At 33.4% G+C, this 25,564-nt stretch overlaps 2 protein-coding genes and 1 long non-coding RNA gene across 4 annotated transcripts; 1 reads left to right on the top strand and 2 right to left on the bottom strand.

Moving 5' to 3' along the window:
- Positions 1–4,020: 4,020 nt before the first annotated feature.
- On the top strand, positions 4,021–12,004 carry LOC120156012 (chaperone protein dnaJ 1, mitochondrial-like). Of its 2 annotated transcripts, none has more exons than XM_039167443.1 (19): positions 4,021–4,172; positions 4,299–4,404; positions 4,489–4,578; positions 4,662–4,753; positions 4,865–4,948; positions 5,091–5,129; positions 5,338–5,481; positions 5,588–5,629; positions 5,716–5,803; positions 6,060–6,124; positions 6,223–6,285; positions 6,373–6,445; positions 6,930–7,021; positions 7,313–7,384; positions 7,727–7,783; positions 8,149–8,197; positions 8,319–8,388; positions 11,167–11,256; positions 11,701–12,004. In XM_039167443.1, the coding sequence occupies exons 1-19, from the start codon at positions 4,146–4,148 to the stop codon at positions 11,795–11,797; spliced, it is 1,440 nt and encodes a 479-aa protein (XP_039023374.1). In that variant the 5' UTR covers positions 4,021–4,145; the 3' UTR covers positions 11,798–12,004. The 2 variants fall into 2 exon arrangements, with proteins under 2 accessions (XP_039023374.1, XP_039023377.1); XM_039167446.1 differs by having other exon boundaries at positions 4,022–4,172; positions 11,665–11,810.
- LOC120156041 lies at positions 8,522–16,302 on the bottom strand. The gene is made up of 3 exons (XR_005519033.1): positions 16,292–16,302; positions 11,138–11,140; positions 8,522–8,655 (listed from the first exon to the last, which is right to left on the bottom strand). It is a non-coding gene; the product is annotated as an uncharacterized LOC120156041 (long non-coding RNA).
- On the bottom strand, positions 13,901–15,342 carry LOC120156031 (purine permease 3-like). The gene is made up of 2 exons (XM_039167452.1): positions 14,556–15,342; positions 13,901–14,427 (listed from the first exon to the last, which is right to left on the bottom strand). The coding sequence occupies exons 1-2, from the start codon at positions 15,279–15,281 to the stop codon at positions 14,077–14,079; spliced, it is 1,077 nt and encodes a 358-aa protein (XP_039023383.1). The 5' UTR covers positions 15,282–15,342; the 3' UTR covers positions 13,901–14,076.
- Positions 16,303–25,564: the final 9,262 nt, after the last annotated feature.

The following is a 25,564-nucleotide window of genomic DNA, read 5'->3' as shown; positions in this document are numbered from 1 at the left end:
TAAATTGAGTATTTATATTTTAACTACACTCTTCTATTATAATTTCGTTGGTTGGGAACCAAATCCAATGTCCGTCCCGGTCCAGTATAAGTTTAACGTTGATTTAGGTCCTTAAGGTAGGATTCAAATCCTGACATTTACGAATAGAGCAAATTGAATTAGGAGGGTCGCCATTGTTTCTATAGTACCTAATCTAGATTAATTAACCAATAGATTAAATATAAGTGATTAATTAAAAAAAAACCCAGTTTAAGTGGTTCAAAACCAGGCATCTTAGATTCATAAGCAACAGAATCTTGTGATCAGTTTCTTGTCACTACTGCAGGGATGACGCGTATATGTTTGCCGCCGTTTCCAAAAACTAATAATCGTGATTGATTTGCATGCATGCACGGTTGATTTCAGTCAATATTAATGTTTTCTTCTTTTTCTTTCTTATGGCATTTTGGTTGCATTCCCCATGTCATGTATATTTATAAATATTATATTAATCTTAAGGATTAGAGTGTCTAAGATGCACGCTGGATGTGAACATAAATGTCCAGAGTTCAATGATTGAAAGCTTTCTGTTTTATATTAATAGAGACCGGCATTTGATTAACGTGCAAGTTCAGTAGTCACTCACTTTAATGCATATCATGTTGGAGCTGGTTTAATTTGGATTGTTCTTCAAGTGAAGCGAGTGGCAGCGCAAGTTGTTGAACCATTTCAATTATTTATTAATTTGTTGATCTAAATGATTTAAAGCCTTAATCAAACCTGGCTTCTTTTGTGTAGGTCCAAGGATTGGACATTGATTGACCCAACCATGTCAAGGTCTTGAAACGTGGCTCATAATTGATGCTCAATTGTTTCTTTATTCGATGTTGACATTTGTTAATCACACTCCATTTGCTTGTGTAAATCACTAGGCTAAGGCTTCGTGGGAGACATTCAAAGATTCTAATCGCTTGTTGTCTCCATATTGTGTATGTGCATTTTAGTTTTATACACATTGTATCAAATCCCTTAGTTGCATCTTTTTTATATGTAAATAAATCATGTATTTCTAACTATAAATTAATTAAAATAATATCAAATTATTTATTTGATGTAAAAATATAGATATTAAATATAATATAAAAATAATTTAATGAAAATAATAAATTAATTATAAATATGTTGTACTTCCGTCAAAGATCTTTCACATATAACCTGCGTGCTTTCCACATTTAAGGTCTCAAAAGAACAATTCTGGAAAAAAAGGCTTTCAGAGCTTTATACCTCAATAAGCAATGACCTTTTGACATTTGACATGGCAATATTATATTAAAAACCCTATTAATTATTTTTTGAACATTAACCCCCTTAGCAGATAATGATAATAATGCATCCCAAACTGCACATGTAAGACTACCTCATTTTCTATCTAGCGCGAGAATGTATCTTGCATTTTATAGGAGCGAGGTATTGTGCACTTTTCAAATTACCTAATTTAATATGATTATTTAGTACCTTGCGTTTCCTAAAATACGAGGTCTACGAGATATTGGCGAGAAGTATTCCAAGTACCTCGCATTTTTCAAAAAGTGAGTTATTTATTTTTCAGCAAATCACAAGTGTTGATAGGCATGTTCAGGGGGCATGTTCGGGTACTTAATCTCGATTTTTTTGTAATTTATAAGATTTTTTGTGTAGTATTGAAATTTATCTTTCAATTGAGGCTAATATAAAGACATACGAGATATTGTAGGAGGGTTAAAAATTGCGTTGAAAATGGTACCAAAGCTTGTTTTGTGCAAGAATAAGAAGATAACAATCGTGTTCAAAATGGATCAAATGCTTGGTTTTGTGCATACAGAACAAGCTAAAATGAGTTTATAGACATGGGTAGTATCGACACATATTTAAGCAGTGTAATAATCGTGTTGAAAATTCTTCGAAACAAAAATAGTGCAATGAAAAAACACAATAAGGTTGAGGGAACGAGTGGAGGTGTGCCATATGTGGGTTTGATGCCTTAAGTAGAGGATGCCTTTTTAGAAACATCGTGGGTTTGATAGAGAGTGGATTGGGGATAAAAATGGAATTTGGAAGCCATGCCCACCCCTTTCAGATCCACGTTACAAGCGATATCGCCGATACTTGAAGAGAATGTCTTTTTAGAAATGATAAGTTTCTCAAGAACGGGGGGTTTGATGGAACAAGAAGTTTCATGAGAAGTCCTCCATAGTAAATGCAAGGCAAAAAGCTAAGAAGACGAGATGATGCATTCATAGAGTTTCCCAAGAAGGTCGGGTTACTCATGTTTAACCGACTTTACAAATATACCGTATAAAAGACAAGTTGTACCACCCAACCAGTACCCGACCCGGATACGAATCCGAGGTGTCACATTGACTATTCAAAACATGTACTTTTATAAAAACCATAGAAAATTTAAACTTTCATGAATATAAGGTTATCCTTTTACATAAGTACGTTCAAAACATTACCAAACTCGATCAGAGCATACATACTTAACGACTTTGTTTACATGCCAACATGTCTATTACATAAAAAGACATACTTTACAAAATATTTATGATCTGATCTTCGAGTGGAGGCTGGTCCTAAGCTTGATCCTTTTGCTTATCAGCACATACGTGTAAAACACTTACACGCTAAGTCATAAACTTAGTGAGACATGTAACCATTAATCGAAACTATAACTACTTAACAAATGCATATATATTTCATACACCACAACTTATATGCACACATATCATTATTAACATTCTTATCATTCATTCATCTAATCTTATACCCTTAAAACTAACAATGCATATCACATTACATAACTCTAGTAATACTTTCACCTTTCAAATCATATATCTCATATACAATGCACTTATTTTTATCTTTCTTTATTAGCCCATGTATACTTTTGAGAACTTAAGGTATGTGAGTACATAGAGGTTGTGCACATATGATGTCACCATAGCTCGTATAATTCCCACTAGGGGTACGTAGAATTTGTCCCGAATGACTACTATGTCCCGAAGGACCACTATGTCCTGAAGGACCACATATCACATATATCCCGAAGAACCACTCTTTAAGAACCATATACATATTCCAATGGACCAAATAAGTGTATCGAAGTACTGTATATATGTTCCAAAGGATTACATATATGTCCCGAAGGACCACGTAGAACCCTCGACTCTTGGCATGCCTACTATACCCATAGCTCTCATAACACATAACATGGGCATTATTAATTATATTTATCACACATTCTTATATTCATATCACATAAACATATAACTCATGGCTTCTTATCACATATCATGTAATACTCTCATGGAATCTCATATCTTCTTATCATGTATCTCATTAAGTACCTAACGTTTGACTCGTTTTGATACTTAAACTTTTAAACTACACATTTAGTGCCTAAATCATTAAGTTTGGCTCGTTTTGATACTTAAACTTTTAATTTTTTTAAAATCATACCTAACGTTTGGTTTTTATTTTATTTTAGCACCCGTCGTTAAAAACTTAACGTGTTTAGTACCTAAACTATCATTTTTGATCTGTTTAGTATATAAACTTTCAAATCTTTTCAAAACTTAACGTTAAATTTTGAACGGAGTACTAAAATGAAACAAAATTGAAGTTTTAATGGTGGTACTAAAATGAAACAAAAATTAAACTTTTGGTATGATTTTGAAAATTTAGATACTAAAACAGACTAAAATTGATAGTTTATATACTAAACACGTTATTTACCCTAAATTTTAATTTTTTGAAAATACTTTAATACTTGAATGAAATATTTCAATAAATACATATATCCGAACTGCAGTAATTCCTTTGAGTTTCAGTCTTGGTGATGCCCAAATAAGTTACGTGGATCTATGGGTAAACGGTGTCGTTTAATGGACTTCACAAGCCTAAAAGCTTCATAAACCCCACCTTCCATAAAACCCTGATCTTCACCAGTTGGGAAGTATACGTTTACCCTGCAAACCGGCGAATCGACCCGAAACACGACTCGTTTGATTTATTTTAATCCCCTTTGACGTCTATAGTTTCAACAATTCTTTCTTCCCTGTTTTTTCTTTCATTTTCCTTAAAATTTTGTTCAAGGATTAATATTGAGCTAACATTTCAGCTCTAAAATGGGAAGATTCAACTTGCTAAGGCTAGTAAGTGCCGTCAACCCTGATTCTAACTAACCTTCTTTTTTTATTGAATTTCAATTTAATTCAGTGAATAATTCTTTTCTTTTTGCAATTTGTTGACAATTTTTTTTGGGAAATTTTGACTTGCAGTGTCCACGGCGTTGGGTTTCAACCAGGTCTGGAGAATCGGCGATTGATGGAGTCGATGGGATTAGGAAACTTTCCGCTATATTCCAATCGTTAAATCGTGGAAGAGGTAATGCTCGTTTTTTTCTAAAGCCGACTATTACCTTAATATTTTAATGACGTTTAATAATTTATCCTCCTTTTTTGGAATAAGCTTTGCACAGTTGCAGTTTTGGTGTTGGGAAACCTATTGATTTTACTGCCACTAGAATGCCACTGAAAGCACGTTATATCCATGCAACAGGTTTTTTTCCCAGCTGGAGATATTCATTGTTTTTCATATATGTAGTTATGAATTCAAATTTGTTAAGTTAATGCATTTCATAGGGTCATGTTGCTCTGCTAAACAAGATTACTATGAAATTCTTGGAGTGTCAAAAAGTGCAACTCGAGATGAGATTAAAAAGGCCTATCATGCAGTGAGTCGATAAATTTTTTTCATTTTATCTTTCCAATATAAATCTTTGGCATGATTTCATTATAACATATGTAAAGTAGAAAGAGTTAACAGAAAACCATTTGTTGTGCAGCTTGCCAAGAAGTACCATCCTGATGCAAATAAGAATAATCCTTCTGCAAAGAGGAAGTTTCAAGAGATAACTGATGCCTATGAGGTTCGTAATTTTGTAGTTTTTGATTAATCTCAAAATTTTATCCTTCTCCACAGGATGAATGTTAAAGTGTAATTCTAGACATTTTTCATTTTAGAACCTTGTTAAAAAATTTACATTCATCCTTTTGTTCTGATTGTTGCAGACTTTGCAAGATTCAGAAAAGAGGCGAGAATATGATAGGGTAAAATATACCACCCCCTTTTTTTCTGTTTGTTGTCATTGTTGCCCCTTTATGCTCCTCCTAGAGAAGTGCTGCTCTGGTACAGTTTGTTAATATTGGTACTCAGGAAAATGTTGCCATCAAGTCTTACTCGGATGGGACTTTTTGAATTGTCTGCAATTCAATGTTTTCTAAACTAATTGTAGTACTCTGAACCTTTCTGAGGAAGACTTATGCTAGAAGTTCAGAAGACATGGAATTTGGGGCAGATGGTGCTGAAGGGTTTAGATTCTATAATACAAGTGGTTCACAAGGGTTTAGATATACTCGTCGGGGAAACTTCTCTGATTCATTTTCCAAGATATTTTCTGAGGTATTTTTACTTTTTTTGTTCTCGTGTTCATGAAATTATTTGCCATGATTTCTAAAATACTGCAATTTTTTTAAAGATTAAAATGCTGTAAATTCATCTGCTGCAGATATTTGAAGATGAGATGGATCAGACTTCACCAGATATTCAGGTCAACACATTTTCTCTCCTGAATTTTCTATTAGTTTCATACTTTACTTCTTCAAGTTATAATATGTTCTGTCTGGAATTTTTTAGACAGAGCTCTTGCTCTCTTTTTCTGAAGCTGCTAAAGGATGCACAAAGGATCTATGTTTTGATGCATTTGTTCCTTGTGATTCTTGTGGTAAGTAGAGTAAAAAGATTGCTTGAATTATGACACATTCAAGAATCTTACAAGCACAAATATAGTAAAGTACATGTGTTAATGGCCTTCTACTTCTTAATTTATGTTTGTCCAAAATTGTTCTGTATTTTTTCTGCTAATATTTTACAGCATTATGTTAAATGTATTTCTCTAATCTTTCCATTTTTGTGAAGGATTTATTCCTCCGGTTTTTATAGATGTAGTTTTCTCATGCCTTGTTTATTTCTTAATGCAGATGGGTGTGGCTATCCACCAAATGCCAAAGTTAAAGTTTGTCCAATTTGCAGAGGCAAAGGGACTGTGAGTTTATAAATCCTCCCAAACGGGTTCACTTTTTGAAGAGAATACATGTTACCTTTTATTTACTATATTGTATTGACTCTTTAACTCTTAACAAGGTTACAATTCCTCCTTTTACATCAACATGCAACACTTGTAAAGGATTGGGACAAATAACCAAGGTCCAGTTTCATTTTCAGCAAAACCACACTTTTCTTTTACTTGTATATCATATTAACAATTAACATGGTTTTACATATATGATTCAGGAATACTGTATGGCATGCCAAGGATCAGGGGTTGTTGAAGGTGTTAAGGAAGTTAAAGTTACAATACCTGCAGGTAGATATTAGCTGTTTTTCTTTGACAAAAAGCTTTTTGAAGTTCAGAATATTTGAGAGGTAGCTTTGATTCTTAGCAGTTCATATAAAGAAAGGGTTTCACAGGAATTCCTCATATGGTTTAGCATATAGCTTTGAGATCAAATTCGTAGCTCTTTTTTTCTCTCCCCTCCTATGGTTGGTTTTTCAGATCTTATAGTGTTATTTCTCTCTTTTTTCAATTTTTTTTATTTTCCCAGTTTCTTTTTCCTAATTTTTTTAATGCAATGCTTCGTTAGTAATACAGTTTTAGGTAATTTACCCATTTTTATGAAAGTATTACTTTTAGTTTCTGCATTTTTCATGGATGCATGAAATATCAAACTAGTTCTAGGACGGAACCTTTGTCTGCATAGGTGGCTACTTGACTGTCACAAAGAATATATAGCTTAAGATTGCGGCATTAATTTTATTGACTCCTTTGTATTTTTCTATAAAATGATTAGGTGTGGATTCTGGAGATACAATACGTATACCAGAAGCTGGTAATATTAAGCGACAGGGAAGTCAACCTGGTAACTTGTTTATTAGGATAAAGGTGCAGTTCCTTCTATTGCCTTGTATCTTTAAGAAACTCGCTACTGAAAGTAGGTTATGTGCAATTGTAGATTCATTTCTGCATTTGAAAATTTCTGCTTATCAGTTTTGTGGCTCTACTTTTTCTTTGAGCTGGGATACATTATACCTTTTCATGAAACTAGAATATGATCAGTTTTGAAACTTGGTTTGAGGTTGTCAAATTGGGTAGCAGAGAAGTAAATAACTAATTACTATTTGATGGTCGAGTTATATATCATCCTTGCTTCTGAACTTTGCTTTTATAATCTAGGTTGCAGATGATCCTGTCTTTGCTAGAGATGGTGCAGATGTTTATGTCAATTCTAATATTAGCCTTACTCAGGTAAGAATCTGGGCTATGCAAAATAATTACTGCACTTGACTATGTTCCATATAGTTAGACCAGATCTGATATTTCACCCACATTCAAAACATTTGATGTTGGAATCTTATTTTTCTCTTCACTTCTATTTGTTCTTTGTTTCATGATGCCATTTGTCTCACCCTGGTCATTTCTTTGGCTTTTACTGTATATTATTCCTTTCAGTGGAGACATCTTTGTTGATTTCTGAGTGTCCAAGCATGCTTCCTTTTGAATATAACTTTTCGTTGCCAAATAATTTTATAGATTAGCAAACAGAATCCAAATATTTCTATCTGTAATGAATGTTTGGATCTCTTACAGGCAATTCTTGGTGGTGAAGTTGAGGTGCCTACATTGTCAGGGAAGGTTCAAGTGAAAGTAATTCTCTTGGTTTTATGCAACTCTTTTATTTGTTTGTGCATTGCACATTGGTGAGAGTTACTGAAAGGCAAAAAAAAAAAAGTGTGTAAATCTTTCTTTATTAGAGGAGGTTGTCTAGTTATGCAAATGTAAGTACTAAATCTTTGAATGTCATTGGACATGAGCCTCAGTCTTGTAATGAGTTGGGCCTGTTAATGTGTAAAACCTGACTTGAATTTGTCATTTGATATAAGATAATCTGACCTTTTCTTTTTGGTCCACCATATAGAGATTCATTTTTCATTTTTTAACTTTTAACAATCTACATGTATCATTGTATTCGGCATTAACCATTTTGTGCTTTGAAATTATGGCGTTCTCAGGTACCTAAAGGATGCCAACATGGAGAACTTCTTGTTCTAAGAGGCAAAGGTATGTCTAATCAGTAATCATTCCCCTACTGTATCACCTCTCTCTATTTCTTTATGTTGCTTGAACATATTTTATTGTGCCATTCCTGCTACAAATGCGCTTTCTTTGTGAGTCCCTGTAGGATTGCCAAAGCATGGTTTTCTAGTATATCATGGAGATCAGTATGTCCGCTTCCGCGTTAATCTGCCAACGTAAGCTTCCTTTAGCTTTTTCCTACTTATGTTATTGGTTGGGTGTTTCTAAATTTATCACTGATGATGTTAACATATATAGGTATGTTCAGGATAGCATTGTACCAAAGATGTCGAAAGTTTTAGAGACAGTAGACTGTAAAAGCTTTATTTTATTACTTTAGAAACCAAGGAGTTTTAATTAAAAAAAATCATAAACCAGGAAACTAGGTCACTTATTCTAGTAAACTACTAAAACATGAACATCTTCCTAAAAAATATCAATTCCTGATATTATCTATCTAATTAACTTAAAAATTATCCCATAACCTATTGGATGTCAGTATATATTTCGACAGATGTTACATTTGTTTGAAGTATACGTAGTTGTCTTTCCATTTCACCGAGGCATAGTTGAGCTTATTAATGCTTCTGGCCATTAGAAAAATTATTGCTGATGCTTATTAAGAGGAGTTCTTCCTCAAATTTGGGCCGTAGTGATAGTGAGTGCAAAATTCAGTTGTTTTTACTCTCTTTCCTTAAATGCGAAATTGATATCTGCCAAGACATCTTAGTTCACAGTACTAGTTCATCAAAATAGAAACTGAAAGCGATGGAGGATATTGGAGTCGAGTTGTGTTAAAGGAACCATGTTGCCTTGAAAATGTGTAACGGTTGTGAGAGAAGGAGGAAATCTCGAAGCAAAGGAATTGGAGGAAAAAGGGTTAGGGATTGGAGTGACTGAATTGGGGGAAATCACGATTGATAGGAATGAAAAGGGAGAAGTAAGAGCACGTGAAGAACACAAGTGAAGAGCACGGGTTCATGAAAGAGGCCAAGGGTAATATCTGCTTGATGAGCTTAGAAGTGGGCCTGCTACAAATTGAAGCCCAGAATGGATGATTACTTTTTGCAAGCACATTGTTTTTTCAACCGTTAGAAAGGACAGCCAGCTGTAGGCATTTGGTGAAATTGGTAAATTAAAGAAATAAAACCGTGTACTGCTCAGGGGAAAATTATGTGATTATTGCATGAAAACTTCTTGCCTAAAACCTTTCTTCCTCTTTTCTCATCATTTCCCTCGAAAAATTCTTCATTTCTCTCTTGAGTTCATAACAGTTTTGGCATCAGAGCCACACATCATGGCAATTTCTTCTAACTGGGAAAACAGAAAAAGAACCAAACCATGGCCGACCCTGCACAGACCTTGCTACCATTCAACAACAACCGGAAGAACTAAAAAATAAGGTGGAATAAGCACCCGATGAATCCGAGCCTCCGAAATGGTGGGAAAAGCAAGAAAGCCGCCTGACTAGTTTGGAAAAGCGGATGGCAACCAACCGGAATAAATTTTACGGATTTTAACTGGTAGAGATGGGGAGCAAGAACAATCGGAAGGGGAAACTCCCACCAAGACAGATGGGAAGAAACCAGTAGAGGTCACGGTGATTAAGGATAAGTCTCGGTTTTCTTACAATCTGGAGGAGACTGGTATCCTCAAGACCAAACCAGTGGAGTTCCAATCAAACCGACAGATGGGCGACAGTAGTGGAGTCAAGGCGAGTCAGCAGGAGTTTTTTGAAGAAAAGAAAGGGCAAGGATGGTCCTTTGGGAGCAAGGTCCATACTACTCAGACCCAAGCTGGAGCTACAAACTTTTGATGTCACAAATCCACGAGGTTGGGTACGAAAATGCCAAAAAAAAAATCAACTCTGGTGTTCCAGATGAACAAAGAGTAGAAATGGCAGCAATGCACTTGACGGCCAAAAAAGCGGAGACGTGGTTTGCTGGGTATACAATGCAGAAGCCCCGAGTCCATTGGCAAGAATTTAAAGCTGATATCTGTCACCTCTTTAACGACCGTACCTACCCAGACGTAATCGAAGAGTTTAGCAAGCTGATGCAGAAAGGATCGGTTAAAGAGTATCAAGAATGGTTCGAAGAACTAAAGCCCTATATGATACAGAATCCTACATTAGGTGAGGAGTTCTTTGTGTCCATATTTATCAGTGGGTTGAAAGATGAGTTGAAACAGAGTTAAAGTTCTTGCACCCAATAGTGTTACTGAAGCCTGTAGACAAGCGAAACTGTATGAAGTCTCAATGGAATTTGAGAACAAGAGGCAAAAGCTACCGATTAAATTCAGTCACTTCAATCCCTAACCCTTTTTCCTCCAATTCGCCCAATTCCTTTGCTTCGAGATTCCTTCTTCTCTCACAACCGTGACAAAATGCTCAATTGTATTGATTTTCAACACTGCTGATATTGGGTATTTCTGCCTCGTGGAATTGGAAATTTTCATCATGGTTATCAAGTAAAATTACTTAGCCTCAAGGTTACCTGTTATTTTAGTGACAGTAAGGTGTATTATTGCCAGATTACAAGTCATAACTAGCAACTTTTTCGATAAAATGCTAATTGATCCTTAAATGGTTTTCATGATTGCTCGGTATAATAACCCAGAATCAAACTTTGCTAGCTGGAAGAATCAAAGTTCGAATTAGCAGCCCTTTATTACTTGTGCTTGTAAAAATATGGCTGTTCGTAGGAAAGGAAGTAAGGGCAAGGCAAGGAATTTTTTTAATCTAATGGTTAAGCTACATAACAACGTGTGCAATTCCTTTTATCAGCCATTAGATTAGAACTTTATAGGAATGTGCTGATCTGAAAACGTTGGAATGAACATAACATGATTATTACTTGTGAAGCCCGAATTCTTTGCAGTTTAGATTCTCTTAAAAAACTTATTTCCTAATCGTTGTTCTGTCACATTCTTCTTTTCCCATACGCCCTCTTCAGTGCGATAAATGACCGGCAACGTGCTATTCTAGAAGAATTTGCGAAGGAGGAATTTGATAATGAAAATGATAGCACTGTTGAAGGTAATTGGTAAGTATACATTACAATAAACGTTTGTTATCTGATAATTCTGATTCTTACATAACCCATTTAGATCATTAATTCGACACGTTCAGGTGGTGACATACGTGTTTAGGCATAGTACATTTATTTCCATGATCTAAGCTGTTTTGGATCAACATGTGCGTTAGGTGGTAGCTGATATTATTATTAAGTGTCATCATTTTCCTGATTTACACATTTTTATAGAATATGGTTTCATCTCGTTGTGTATGTAGATTTTAGATTAGCTTTAGTTTGGACTTCAAAACTGTTGGTTTGAATTAAATAGATTAGCAATTTCTGTAGCATGCATGGGTAGCTTGAACTTTTGCTGGGTAATATTGGGTCCTTGAGTAACTGTTCTTATTGTAATGAAGACCCTGAAATGGAAAACAGGCTTTATCCGCCGCTATCTCCTGGTTGAACTTACAGGTGGGAGACAATCGTTGAGCATGTGAGGGGTCCCAAGTTGATCGAACTGGCTCTACTCTTGCTAATCCTGCTCTTCCTGAAAAAGACTTTTGACTAAACCGACTCGAGGATGATATAGGAAATGAAGTTTGCCTCAATTGTAGGGGGAATCTGTGGATTGAGGGTTCAGTTATCTCCATGTCATGTGGTTACCATTTAACAGCAGGGACATGAAACTATTTTTGGACATGCTATTTGTTGTACAGAACTTGCTTTGCAACAATAAGTGGAAAGGTATGTTGAGGGATTAAAACTTGTATAAGCTGTACTTGACCCCGACCATTCATTTTCCTCTTTCTCCATTTCTTCTACCCACCGGGAAATAATTATGTACCTAATTATAGGATGGTCAAACTCTATTTGCTTTTGATTGCATTTTTTCTATATATTCACTAACTTTATTGTAAGGAAATACCCAAAATTACAAAAAAAATTATAATTATAATTGTAAATTAAAAATATAATTATGATACTTTTTATAACTATTGATACCAAAAAAAAATTAACCACTTGATGTCATACAAGGATAATGTATATAATTCGTCTAAAAAAATTTAAACAAAAGATAGATATAAAATTCATGTTTAATAACTCATGTTGACGATAAGTTATTTCATGAATCTTTTTCACTATGTTATCAATGGTCTTAACCAATTACAAATATACTCATTAATCTTTTTCTATATCATTTACACACAGTGATATCAGTTAATTAAAATGTTGGAATAAGAAAATCTGTTACATTTATAAACTTTCCTTTCTCAATAGCCAGTATCCTTTGCCTTTAGGCTTGATACGTAAATAATTGCCTAAATTATATCTAAAATTGACTTTTTGGTATCGGAAGAATTTCTTATTAAATATATGTTCCTAATGCTTTTTGTATTATACTTTTAGATACCTATCGATAAAAAGAATCATTAAATGACAAGTGTCATGTTTATATTTTTTATTTTTAAAATAAAATATTATTTACAAATATCTTTTTAAAAAAATCTGAACACGACACATGTCAAATATATTTTTTAACTGTAAGCATGTTAAAACATTAGACACATATATTAAACGAAAAATTCTTAAAACACTAAATTCAATTTTAAATATAATTTAGTCAATTATTTTTATATTAAGCATGGCCATAACAATTCTATCTTTTCCGATTTAGAAAATGCATTTACTAGCTATGAGATTTTTTTTAAAGAAAATATTTATTACAAAGGCAAATGATATTGACAAAAAGAAAGTCTACAAATGCTGCAGAATGTTTTTAGCACCGTTTTAATTAATTGATATTCTTATAAATGATGTGGCAAAAATAATTAATGTAAATAATTAATTAATAATTTTTATGAAGAATAACGATTCGTTTAATCACTAAAATAAATTAGTTCGTGCAAAACTTTTTATCATTTAAATCAAGTTCATAATGCATATGTTTACAACTTGTGAAAGAATCACAGGCTATCACATCATCAATTTATAAGTTCCAACACGTTCTTTTGTACCAAATGTTACTTCTTTCAATGACAAATGAGATGTCAGACTAGGAAAAATTATCCTGAAACCGATAGTTCTTATTTGTGGGGCCGATTTAACATCGAGTAAGAATATTTTGAAGAAGAGAAACTCATAAGATATGATGGATAAAACACTGAAAGGTTTCAACGGTGAAGGAGTTTCAGGAAATTGTGGTGCCTATGAAAGAAAAAGGGCGGAACCAAGAGCCTTCACTATAGAATCCGATTCAAAGATTGTAATGAAATGATATGTAAAAGGAAAGGTAAAAACAAAACCATCAACTCTGTTTTCGAGATTTGATGTCCTGGATTGTGTATGACTGTATAATTATTAGTTGAATATTAATTAAAATTGTGTAAATGTAGATTAAATTCACTACTAATAATACTATATAGTATATATCTCAATGAGGACATATTAACCTGCATAATCGATCAATGTAACAATTTGTTGGTATCTAAAAGCTAATACCTAGAGCAAAGCATGAAATGTAGCTGCTTCTCGTCTATTTTTAGGTCTCTTTTCATTACATAAGGTTTAAACAAAGCATGAAATTTTCAAAGTATATATATATATAATTTAATTTTTTTTTAATTTTAAAGATGTAGCAGAAAATTCGGGAATGCATTGTATTAATAGTTGCCATTGTTATGGAACTGAAAGCATACCACTTATAGTCTTACATCAACATCGAAAGGTAACTTAGAATTTAAGTATGATAAACTTCTTCTCTCATAAATCTATCGAGCAAAATTCCATCAAACTTTTTCGCCTGGAACTCGTAGATGCTCGGTCGGACATCGGATCATCGCCGGTGTTTCACACACTTTGCTGTCCATCAGAGACTGAGGTCATCTCCGATTGAAGGACCGGTATGTTTTTCTTGGAGTCCTTAATCTCGCCGTAGAAATAAGAAAGGAAGCCCCAAAGTGAGAGTGCAAGCGCCACTCCCTTCTCGGCATGGAAACTTTCGTGGTAGAAAATGACAGCTAAAATCTCGGTTACGGGCAATAAGACAGCCATTATAACGCCCGATAACAAGGACGATGCACAGAAGATTACTCCTATTGCTCCCAGGAAGAAACACTGCCATATTATTGCGCTACAAATCGCTATTACGTAATAATTTGTTTCCCCGAGTGCGTATTCTCTTGCTTCCCTTGGAATTGCCTACAAAAGGAAGTGTTAATTAATCCTTAATTACTTATCCATATGCATAATTTTATGTTAAAGAGGCGAACTTAAAAGATTGTATGGTACGTAAACTTGATAAGAGGTAATCAAAGAAGAAAAGTGACCTTAAAATCGTTGTTAACCAGCATGCCAATGGTGCAAACGCCAGTAGCAAAGAAGCACATTACCATCTGAATCTCCATCACAAGAGCGTAGCTGATTTCTTGCTTGGATTTCTTGTAAGTGAGCTCCATCAGAGGCAGGAGAAAGCCATACAAAGCAGCTGCCGCGAGGGTCATCAGAAATCCCGCAACGTATTCCCTGTTCGATTCGGTCGCGGGGTGTTCGCCGCTCGTGTGCATGGCCAAGACGCCGGCTCCGATCGTCAACAAAAACACGGCGTTTATGGAATAAGAAGTGAACTTTTGCTTCACCAGAACAAGAGCAAACCCCGCAGTGAAAGCCAACTGCGAGGCGATGATTAGAGATGAAGTCGAGACGGGAAGGCGAGCGACGCCGTAGGCGTAAAGGTAGTCGTCAAGGCCGGTGAGGATTCCGATGAAGGCGGCGGCGAGGAACAAGTATGGTTTCATGAAGAAAAGCTTGTTTTGCGAAGTGGGTTGGGTCCTGGAACGATTAAAGTAAGCACAAACGATGGGTAAAAGGATGATAGGCCAAGCAACGGTCTCGAGAAAGCTGCAGAACCAGACTCGTTTGCCGCCATGAATGAAGTAGAGGCGCATCATAAGTGGACCAGCACAGTTGCCTATAGCAAGGATGATGCAGTTTATTATTAGCAGAGCTTTTCTCACGGTGTTAGTGTTTTGTTCAGCTTCTTTACCGACCTCCATGGATGATAAATTACAGAGAAAAGAATGAAGCTTCTCTCTTTTGTGCGTGGCAATTCAAGAGTTGAGACTACAGATATAGTAGTATGAAAGCTGGCTGCTGCCCTGAGTGTGCGAAAAAAGCAAATCTAATCTATTTGTAGGGACGTGATTTTTTCTTTTCAAACAATTCAGATTTTAAGTATAAAAATATTAAAATTATGTAAATAAATTATAATATGTTTTTGTCAAAATAAAAATTCTTTAACCAAATGAAGTGTGATGTAATGTCGTAGTGTTGATATCTTTAAAATCTCGAATTTTGAGCATTATGAATATAAAATTACAAATATTCATCGTAAAATAATTTAAAGTATTTAAATATTATTTTTTCATCATTCTTGCTAAACATACTATTAAAAAATGTATTTTCTCTCTTTAATTTTCAATTGTTTTATTTTTCACTTTATTAACTAAAGTAAAGACAGTCAAAAAACCAATTCAAAAAATCCATATAATATTAAAAAATAATAATTTAATTGAACGATATTGATGCCAATAATAAGTTATGATACTTGGTGAATAGACATACTACTAATTAGTAATGTCAGTTATTGAATAGACTTATTAATTTTTTATTTAAAATTGCATCAATCCAATTTTTTCTATTTTTTTAATAATTCTCTTTAATAAATATCAAGTCTCTTCATCAAGTGGTATTAACCTTTTGGTTCATTCTCTTTCTATTATATAAAGGCTAGTCGATTATTGGTATCCCTTATTTTGTATTGTTGAATCAATCGAATGAATAAATAGCTAAGACGAGTTGAATTGACAAATACAATTTTGGTGGAAGCTTAAAGAAAAATTGAAAAGATTGAACACAAGAATTTAGAATGATTCGACTTTCTAAACCAAAGTCTACATTCACTACCTTAGCTATCCACACTAAGGATTTTCACAAATTCACTAATTTGTAACAACTTTTGAGAATAAGGTGTAACATTACAACTCACTCAAGAATTATACTACACATTCTTGATATACTCTCTCAAAGAAAAAAATTACAAATTGCAAATTTATAAAAATCTCACTAGGAATATGTTTACACAATTCTAGAACAAATAAGAACACTTTAGAAATGAATACAAATTTAGTAAAAAAGTTTTTTTTTTGAAAGCATAAAGAATATTGACTTGAATTTGGCTATGATTGGTTGCTTAGGCTTTCTTTGTGATATATTGTCTTACGTGGAATCTTGTTTTTAAAGCTCTTCATTCAATTTTAACCATTTGGGTAATTATGAAAGTTAATAGAGCCGTTAGAATGAAGTTCCCCACAATAAACGATGTTCAAACGCCTTGAGTATTGGTACTCATACTTGGAGTATCAATACTACCTACATTAATTACAAAAATATAGCCGTTGGGAAAAGGGAGTATCGGTAGTACTATTATAAATAGTATAAATACCATATGAGTATTAATACCAATAATGCTTACTAGAATTTTACATTCTAAAAAACATAAGGTTAGTATCGATAATACCATTTGGAGTATCAATACTCCTGTTATAAGTAGCATTGATACTATAGTAGTTTCGATACCAATTTTATATACTAAAATTTGCAAAATAAAAGGAGTATTGGTACTGTTTGGAGCCAGGGACAGAACTACCCTTTGTCTCGGGGGCCACTGTCCCAATTTTTTTATTATTAAAAAAATATAGAAATATTAAATTAGGGTTCCAAATTTTAGTTTATTTTGATTTTGCCCCTTCATTTTATACGGTTAATTATACTTTTGTCCCCCATTTTTATGATTAATTACACTTTGCTCCCTAAGTTGGAATCCTGGCTCCGTCCATGTTTGGAGCAATATCGGTACTATTGTGTTTTTTAGAGGATTGGCATCAATACTGCATCGATACCACATGAACAATACTGGTATTGTTCTTGCAGTATCAGTATTGTTGGGCTTAAAAATAATTTTTGACTCGATTAAAGTCAGCAACCCGTAGAAAAAATTGTTTCAAAATTATTTCCAGTATTTGACTTAATTTTTCAAGAAAATGACTATTAAAATGGAGTTTTTGACTCTTAAAAAATATTTTTGTGTTCGAATATCTGAATCGAATATAATCTTAAAATTTCTTTAAGAATTAATTAATTTTAATATATCAAAGTATGTTTTAACATGAATCGATACTAAATCATAATTAAAGCTTAAATTAACTTCTAAATTGATGAAAGGGAGTTATATAAATGATTTGAGTGTTAAAAAAAAGAGTGAAATATCGTTAATGGGATTTGAAAACCCTAACTGATTGATTTTAATGAAAATGCCTTGAAGGCCAACATGACTAAAATACCTTAAGTGGTAAACAATATATTTGTCCTCGTATAAAAGAGAAATAATGATAATTTTTCACAAATTAAACAATCACTCAATAAATCTAATTAAAGATCATAATATAATAAAAAATGTATACCCTTAAACACAATGCTCTAAGAAAGAATAAACCACGATTGAGAATAATGGTATTGTAGCTTGTGAGGAAAGGCTTATGCCTTATTGTTAAACAAATGTTGTTATTATGTAGCTAAGCTACATCGATTGATCTTAAAGAAAAAAAAAATATTGATACGTATGATCTATGCGCACCTCTGCATGTATGCGAGCGAGAATGGCAATAAATTATCTAGATATTTGTGTCTTGTGCAAACTAATTGCTCAGTGACACCAAACAGAGATTGTAATGCCCCAAATCCCAGATTAGTAGTTCGGGTCAACCCGAAACACAAAGTTGAGCATTTGGACCTTATATTATAGTTGGACCAAATTTGCTATTTTGGGCTTGAGTTAGGTCCCAAGAGAGTTGTTGGTTGGGGATGAGAAAATTGTGAAATAAAAGTAAAGGGACTAAAAGTGTAGTTTACCCATAGTTATTTTGAAAGCTGGAAAACCCCTTCGTAATATATGATTTTTACGTGAACTAACCTCCTTACAAGCTCACCAAATACTCTTCCTACCTTCTCTTCTTTCTCTCCTTCATTCTTTCCTAATGTGAGGAATTTAGAGAAATCCAAACTTAGTTGAGTGAATCCAAGGTAAGATTTCAATTCCTTATTCTTCAAGCTTCAATATAAGCTCAATTTTATTAGTTTTATGCATATAACCAAAAAATGGATCTTGAGAGATTTGTGGGAATTTATGGATTCTAGCTAAGTTTTGAGTTATAGGGAGTTGGTTTAGATGTTATTCAACCCCTAGATGGATTGGTAATCCATTTTTTTCATTTTATTTAGTAAAGGAGATAGGAGAAAGCTCAAGAGCTAAAGGAAAATAAAAGTTGAATCTTGAGTGAGTTGAGAAAGTTTCTAGCCATCCAAGGAGCAAGCAACACCTTTACAACTCTTCTATACTCTTATTGAGTCATTAGAAGTTTAAGATAGTTTAAATGTTTGAGTTGAGCATGATAAGCATTTTCATGGTGAAATTCTTGTTGTTGAGTATTAAATGTTCTTAAAGCCTCTATTATGACCCTTGTTGATCAATAAAACTTTAAGCATGTTTGGGGGACCTCACAGGGTCTTTGGGATTGATATATAGCATTTTAGTACGTGTTTTATGACTTTTGCAAGTAAAGTATCAATACTATAGGGATAGTATCGATACTTGTTCTTCATTTTGGGCAAATTCGTGAGTTTCTAGGCAAGAGTATCGATACTCTTTCAAGAGTATCAAAACTTTGAGTCATAGTTTTGAAACTTCCATAGAGTTTCAAAACTGAGCAGAATAGAATGTTTAAAAGTATCGATATTTATATAATGTATCGAAACTCTTTCAGGAGTATCGATACTCTTGGGCTAATATCAATGCTTTCAGTCTATTTTGGGTAAAAATGTCAATTTTTAAGGGAATTAGACTCAAGGTACCCCAACACTTCATTATATCATCAAATAAGACTACAAGTGAGAATATTAATGACAATAATATTACACTTAGAAACAAGATCACTTAGGATGACATAAAAATAGCCTTGGATGATGCTCGAGAAACGATTAGGACACTTGAGTTCCTCTAGAAAATGCTAGCATTATCAAAAGTATAGATTTAATCCGTATATATTGTAGTGCGCGAGACACTTAAAGCTAATTAGCTTGGGCGCAAGGCCTGACACTCAAATGAGTAGGCTAATCGAGGGGGTTAACCGATGCAGAGATTCCGGGCAACCAATCTTGGTAGACTAAAAGGGTGTGTGAGCTTCGAGATGCAGACCCTCAACAGCACCATGATGTCTACCATAGAGTAGAGAGTGCAGTATACGAGTATACTCACTATTGCAATTATCAGATAACTTGAGCATGACATGAACACTTTTAGTATGGCTTGTGTGTGAGCTTCGAGATGCAGACCCTCAACAGCACCATGATGTCTACCATAGAGTAGAGAGTGCAGTATACGAGTATACTCACTATTGCAATTATCAGATAACTTGAGCATGACATGAACACTTTTAGTATGTCTTAGTTTTTAGTGTGGCATTGGGCTAGTTAGCTGAGCATTTGGAATTTGTTTCCTTACGCAGGTTAGTCGAGAAGCAGTCTGAGGACTTTTTGACAGTAGTGATCCAGACACAAATATTGCAGAGTACGTCTCGAGTTCATCTTTAGATGACATGTATAATTGTAAACCCTGATTTGTATATTTTTGTTTAAGTCGTAACTCATTTTAAACTATGATATGTATGATTTAAATATTATTTTGGGAGCTCCTAATGTAAATTATTTTATTTAAATTGTAGTTGATTTATTTTAGCATGAGTGGTTACAAATGTTCATTTTTAAATAAAGGAAAAATTTAAAAGAAAATTTTGGTTAGCCACTCCGGTGGTTCCATGCGTCATTTTGATCGGTCGACTGTGTGTCTTACTGGTTTAAGGTGTTACAAAGATGGACCTAAGTGAGGGTAGGTGGGGCGATCACCCCCTAAAAATCTAAAATTATCATACATTTTAGATTTTTCAATGTATTTTCTATTGAAAATCTATTTTCGTATCTCTTGAATTTTTTTAAGTGATATCATATATCGCCTTCATTAAACTATTTAATTGTTAAGTGACACTAAATATGATTATGATTCACTATATGATTGTTTTGTGACATCATGTATCATCATCATTGTCGTTATTTATTGTATAATTACTTTTGTATAATTACTTGACGTCACTAAGTGTTATTGTTATCTATTTGTCTAGATGGTTATCAAATAACTTGTTGAGATTAATTTGATTGTATAAATAAGTCCTAGAGGTGGACTTGAATTGGGAAAGGTAGCATTAACATAAAAAAGTTAAAAAAGTATGTGATAAGCATATTTCTTTTAGTGATGATTATGGACACTTTTGAAGAGTATGGATAAACAATATATTCATTGTTGGGTTCTAACTAGGGATGATAATTTAATTCGAAATTGATGAATTTAGATATGATCTTATTCGAATGTCAGATTTTTCTAAAAAAAATTTAAGTTCAGATCAGGTCATATTTTTTAAGGGAGTGAGGTCGAGTCGAGTTCGAATGGAAGGTGAAAAAACTCTGACCTGACCCAATCCGGAGAAGTTAATATAATTTCCTTAAAAATTATTATTAATTTAATTAAGTCTCTATTTTAGATCGGGTCAGATTTATACTCTAAAATTCAAGTCATGTCGAAGCTAAGTGGATGGTATTAGGCCTGTAAATGAACTGAACATTCAGTGAACCGTTCATGAACCGTGCGGCAAGAAGTTTGTTTATGTTCGTTTATTTATTAAATGAACGAGCATGAATAAGATTTTGCATTCGTTTAATTAAATGAACGAACAGGAACAAATGGTTTGTTCGTTCTTTTACGTTCGTGAACGTTCGATTATATGTTCGTTTATGCTCGTTCATTTATGTTTGAACATAGGGCAAGTTGAATATGTTATGAAGATTATTGAAGTTGTTTGGATTTCAAAAAGTTTGTTTTGTTGAACAAATTAACTTTAAGACTTTATTATGTTCATATAGCTTATTTATGATTTATGTATGTTTTTGTCGTATTCGAACAAATTAACTCTAAAGTTGCAAATTATATTAAAGAATTTTAAGTTGTTATTCTTCTTGTTTACTTTTTTACATTCATTTGTTGTGTTCGAATAAGTTTGTTTTTTGTATTTGTGTTGTTCGTTTATGTTCATTTATTATGTTCGTTTATGTTTGTTCGTTTATCATTTAAATGAACGAACATAAATGAACATGAACAAGCTATATCCCTTAATGAACAAACATGAACAAAAAAAAATTATGTTCGTGTTCGTTTATGTTCGTTTATTTATTAAATGAACGAACAAAAGCATACCTTCGTTCGTGTGCGTTCGGTTCGTTTACAGGCCTAGATGGTATATAATTTTTGGGTCGAGTCAAGTCGAGTAGAGGATATAAAATTTTCGGATTGAGTTGGGTTCGAGTGAAGGATAGATAATTTCGAATCAGGTCGAATTGAACAAAAATTGATCCAACCATGGCCATTGTCATCCCTAATAGTAATACATGTATAAATTCATGTATCTCTGTATATATTTAACATGCATGCTTGTATTTATGAACCACATCAAATATAATAGAATACAAGTGTGATAATAAGCTTATAAAACCCATCGTTAAAGGTTTTTTTATTTTATTTGTAGATTAATAGATCATAGACTGTTCTTGAAAAGCCATGATTTCCATGTCCCAACATCATTATTTAGGGTATAATATTTGATTAATTTAAAACACATGTGTACTCATATGACTCTATTTATCTGTATTTTTTGTTTGTAACCCTGATATTATTTTAACTTATATTAAAGAATTACGAAACTGTAATTTTGGATAAATATTTTTGTAATGATTAATTATTTGATTATGTTGATATAAAATTGTTAAACACGTGTGATTTTAAACTTTATGATCATTTTAGTGGCTCAAAATGATATCGTAGGCCCATCATTTAAATTGTGTTAAATTTAAGATGGTATAGTAAGAAGAAACTATAAAAACAAAATTATAAAAAAAAATTATAAAACGCACACAATACATGTAAAGAATACTTTTTTAATTAATTTAGGGTAATCATGAATGGTAATATAATTATATGTTTTAAATATTCTCAATAATTTGATAATAAATATTTAAATATATTGTAGTTGTCGAAATGATTTTTTTTCCGGGATGAGATTTTGAAAACCACACCAATTTTAATTATTCTCTTTACGATTAAATTTTAATTAAAAACAATATGATTTTAGAAAATCTCTCGTTTCAAAAATTTGAAAATTCATTCACGAAAAAAATATAGTTCAAAGAGTCGCCACCAATCTTTGATTAGGGTGTGATTGGGCACCCAAAAACGTTGTCATTTTAAATAAAAATTAATTTTAATTAAAACAACAAATTTAGGTTTACGTTACCAGAAAATGAGTTCGGGAGTCGGTTACGCGTGAGGAAGGATTAATACCCCCACAACGCCCTAAATCGATACCTCGTCGATTAATTAATGTTTTTGCAATGAAATTTACAAATTTGATTTTAATTTGGTTTATGATCCCCGACAAAACAACACATGAATTTTACAACATTCAAAAACATCAAAATAGATTAAATTAAAATTATCAGGCCTTTAGAAAGATAAAGAATATTCGATTATTTACAAATATCGAGACCAGATCTTAGATAAGTTCTAACTATCTTTTCTCGATAAATTTAAATAGTCGAATATTTCTTTTTCTTCCGTTCCCAAATTTTAAAAGTGATAAATCAATTTCTTCGGTGTCACTGATGTGATATACTTTTAATTTAAAATCGTTAAAAGCGGATATCTAATCAGTTAAGACAACCCACTTAAAACGTTTTAAACTAAAAGGATATTACCCTTAGTCAAATTATGTAATACGGTGAAGTTATGCACGTGAGGTTATCATACAATTTATATAAAAGTGTCATGCGACTTGCAAATACTTTATTTTCATATTTGTATATATGGAACCATATTACCATGCAAAATAATGAAGTATAACTAATTAAAGAAAGTCACTATTATAGATTAAATTAAAAAAATACAATGATTAAATCTACTAGATAAAATTATCTAAATTAGGACTAAAATAATTGAAATCTAAATCTAAGGATTCAATTTAAAATTAAAATTCTAGGACCAAATTTTAACACAATGAAACAATTCAACGAGTTCTAGCATAGTGACTATATTAAAAATGAAAGGAAATTAAGCATGCAAGATCGAAATTATGACAATGACCTAAATAGAAAAATTATGAACTAATGACCAAAATAAGCAAAAACAAGAATTAATAACCCAAGCATAAACATCATTTTTTACCAAAGCATTCACTAAGGACAGAAACGAAATTATTCAAAAACAAGGAATCAAAGAAAGTTTCATTCAAAATTATAATAACTAGATGCACAATATTACCAACCATTAAAAAACACATGTGCAGCATATAATTTCAAAACTTTTGAAACACAAAACAGCTTCAGACCCGTCGAAAGATTAAGGTAGTGTTGTCACCTTCCCGCTGGAAGGAAAACTGCCATCCACCACCGCACTCGGGTATTCGTTTGACGCCGAACTTCAAGGGAAGTTTCGCCTCGACGTCGGGAGCTCGAATACGGCCTTGGTTTTTCGAGAAACGATCTTCAAATCCATGGAATGACCGATAAACATTTCGAATTTTCGTCTCCAATTTACTGTCAGCCACCGTTAGGTGGACTTCGTTTTTAAATATGTGATTCCTCTCACTATAACGGAGCCTTCTACCGCGATCGTCGGATGGATGTCTCAATCTCCATAAAAATGCGTCGGCCGAAGGGAAGAACATCCCACCTCTCTTTTTCTTACCTTTTTTTCAGCATATTTTTAGTGTAATATGATACAGATGAGCATTTGTGATATCCAACAAGGACAAGAAATTATAAATAAGCACTTGTATACTTCAACCTTGGTCAATCTCTTCATTGCTTGGACAACATCTGTACGTTGTTAAAAGAATCCACCACCAACACCACTTGTGATTCCAAACCAAGGCTTTGTGGATCCAAGCTTCAATGTTGATCGGTTATTCTCCCCCTGATTCGAATGATTTTTTTTATCGAGAGCTTCCCCCCTTTCCATCATCATTGCCTCTTCATTTTATCATTGAATGCCCTTTTGTCTTTTTCTTTTTTTTTCTTCATTAGTTGCATCATTCGGTAGGAATAATGAGGGTAAGTAATGGATTAGGTATTTTGCTTGAACTTTCGGTGGATTTTTTCTGATGAATTGGTGTTATTTACAGGTGCTGTTTGACGTAAGCCATGATGACATTCGATGGCTCAGGCGTGTTGGCCTCATGTAGGAGCTGGAACTGGCACGAGTATGGGTCTGCATCAAATAAAAATAAACAATATTAGTAATATAATAATAATTATTATTATATCCCGGACAAAACGGGTGTCTACAGCTGCCCCTCTTTGCGCATTCTTGTGTTAACAAGAATAGGGCAAAGACGAAGAAGACAACCAGTTTTTGTCCAGTTCCAACTCCATGCTTTAAAACTTATGCTGGGGATATCAGACTCAAGAAATCTTCTGAAAACGGGTTCGCTCCCTATTCTTTTCAGGGAGTATAGAACTCGAACAATCTACTACAAATGGGTTCGCTCCCTATTCCTTTCAGGGAGTATAGAACTCGAACAATCTTCTGTAAACGGTTCGCTCCCTATTCGTTTCAGGGAATATATAACTCAAACAATCTTCTGCAAACGAGTTCGCTCCCTATTCTTTTCAGGGAGTATAGAACTCGAACAATCTTCTGAAAACGGGTTCGCTCCCTATTCCTTTCAGGGAGTATAGAACTCGAACAATTTTCTGTGAACGAGTTCGCTCCCTATTCTTTTCAGGGAGTATAGAACTCGAACAATCAATAATCGTGTTTGCTCCCTATTTCTTCAGAGAGTATAAGACTCGGAAGATCTTCAATAATTATGTATGCTCCCTATTTCTTCAGAGAGTATAATACTCGAACAATCTTTAACAATCGTGTCTGGTCCCTATTTCTTCAGAGAATATAAGACTCAAACAATCTTCAACAATTGTGTCTGCTCCTTATTTCTTCAGAGAGTATAAGACTCGAATAACCTTCAACAATCGTGTCTGCTCCCTATTTCTTCAGAGAGTATAAGACTCGAACAATCTTCAACAATAGTGTTCGCTCCCTATTCTTTCAGAGAGTATAAGACTC

The sequence above is a fragment of the Hibiscus syriacus genome, unplaced genomic scaffold, assembly GCF_006381635.1.
Source record: "Hibiscus syriacus cultivar Baekdansim isolate YM2019G1 unplaced genomic scaffold, ASM638163v2 tig00002840_pilon, whole genome shotgun sequence".
NCBI classification, from domain to species: domain Eukaryota; kingdom Viridiplantae; phylum Streptophyta; class Magnoliopsida; order Malvales; family Malvaceae; genus Hibiscus; species Hibiscus syriacus.
This window is presented reverse-complemented; position numbering and strand designations above follow the sequence as displayed.

What these genes read in the sequence shown, in the direction of transcription:
- LOC120156012 (XM_039167443.1), top strand. Translation starts at nt 4,146, where the DNA reads ATGGGAAGATTCAACTTGCTAAGGCTA. An exon ending in ATCGTTAAATCGTGGAAGAG is followed by an intron (nt 4,405 to 4,488) that starts GTAATGCTCGTT and finishes TTTTGGAATAAG; the next exon opens with CTTTGCACAGTTGCAGTTTT. An exon ending in ACTTGTTTATTAGGATAAAG is followed by an intron (nt 7,022 to 7,312) that starts GTGCAGTTCCTT and finishes TTTATAATCTAG; the next exon opens with GTTGCAGATGATCCTGTCTT.
- LOC120156031 (XM_039167452.1), bottom strand. Translation starts at nt 15,281, where the DNA reads ATGGAGGTCGGTAAAGAAGCTGAACAAAACACTAACACCGTGAGAAAA. An exon ending in TGGTTAACAACGATTTTAAG is followed by an intron (nt 14,428 to 14,555) that starts GTCACTTTTCTT and finishes TTCCTTTTGTAG; the next exon opens with GCAATTCCAAGGGAAGCAAG.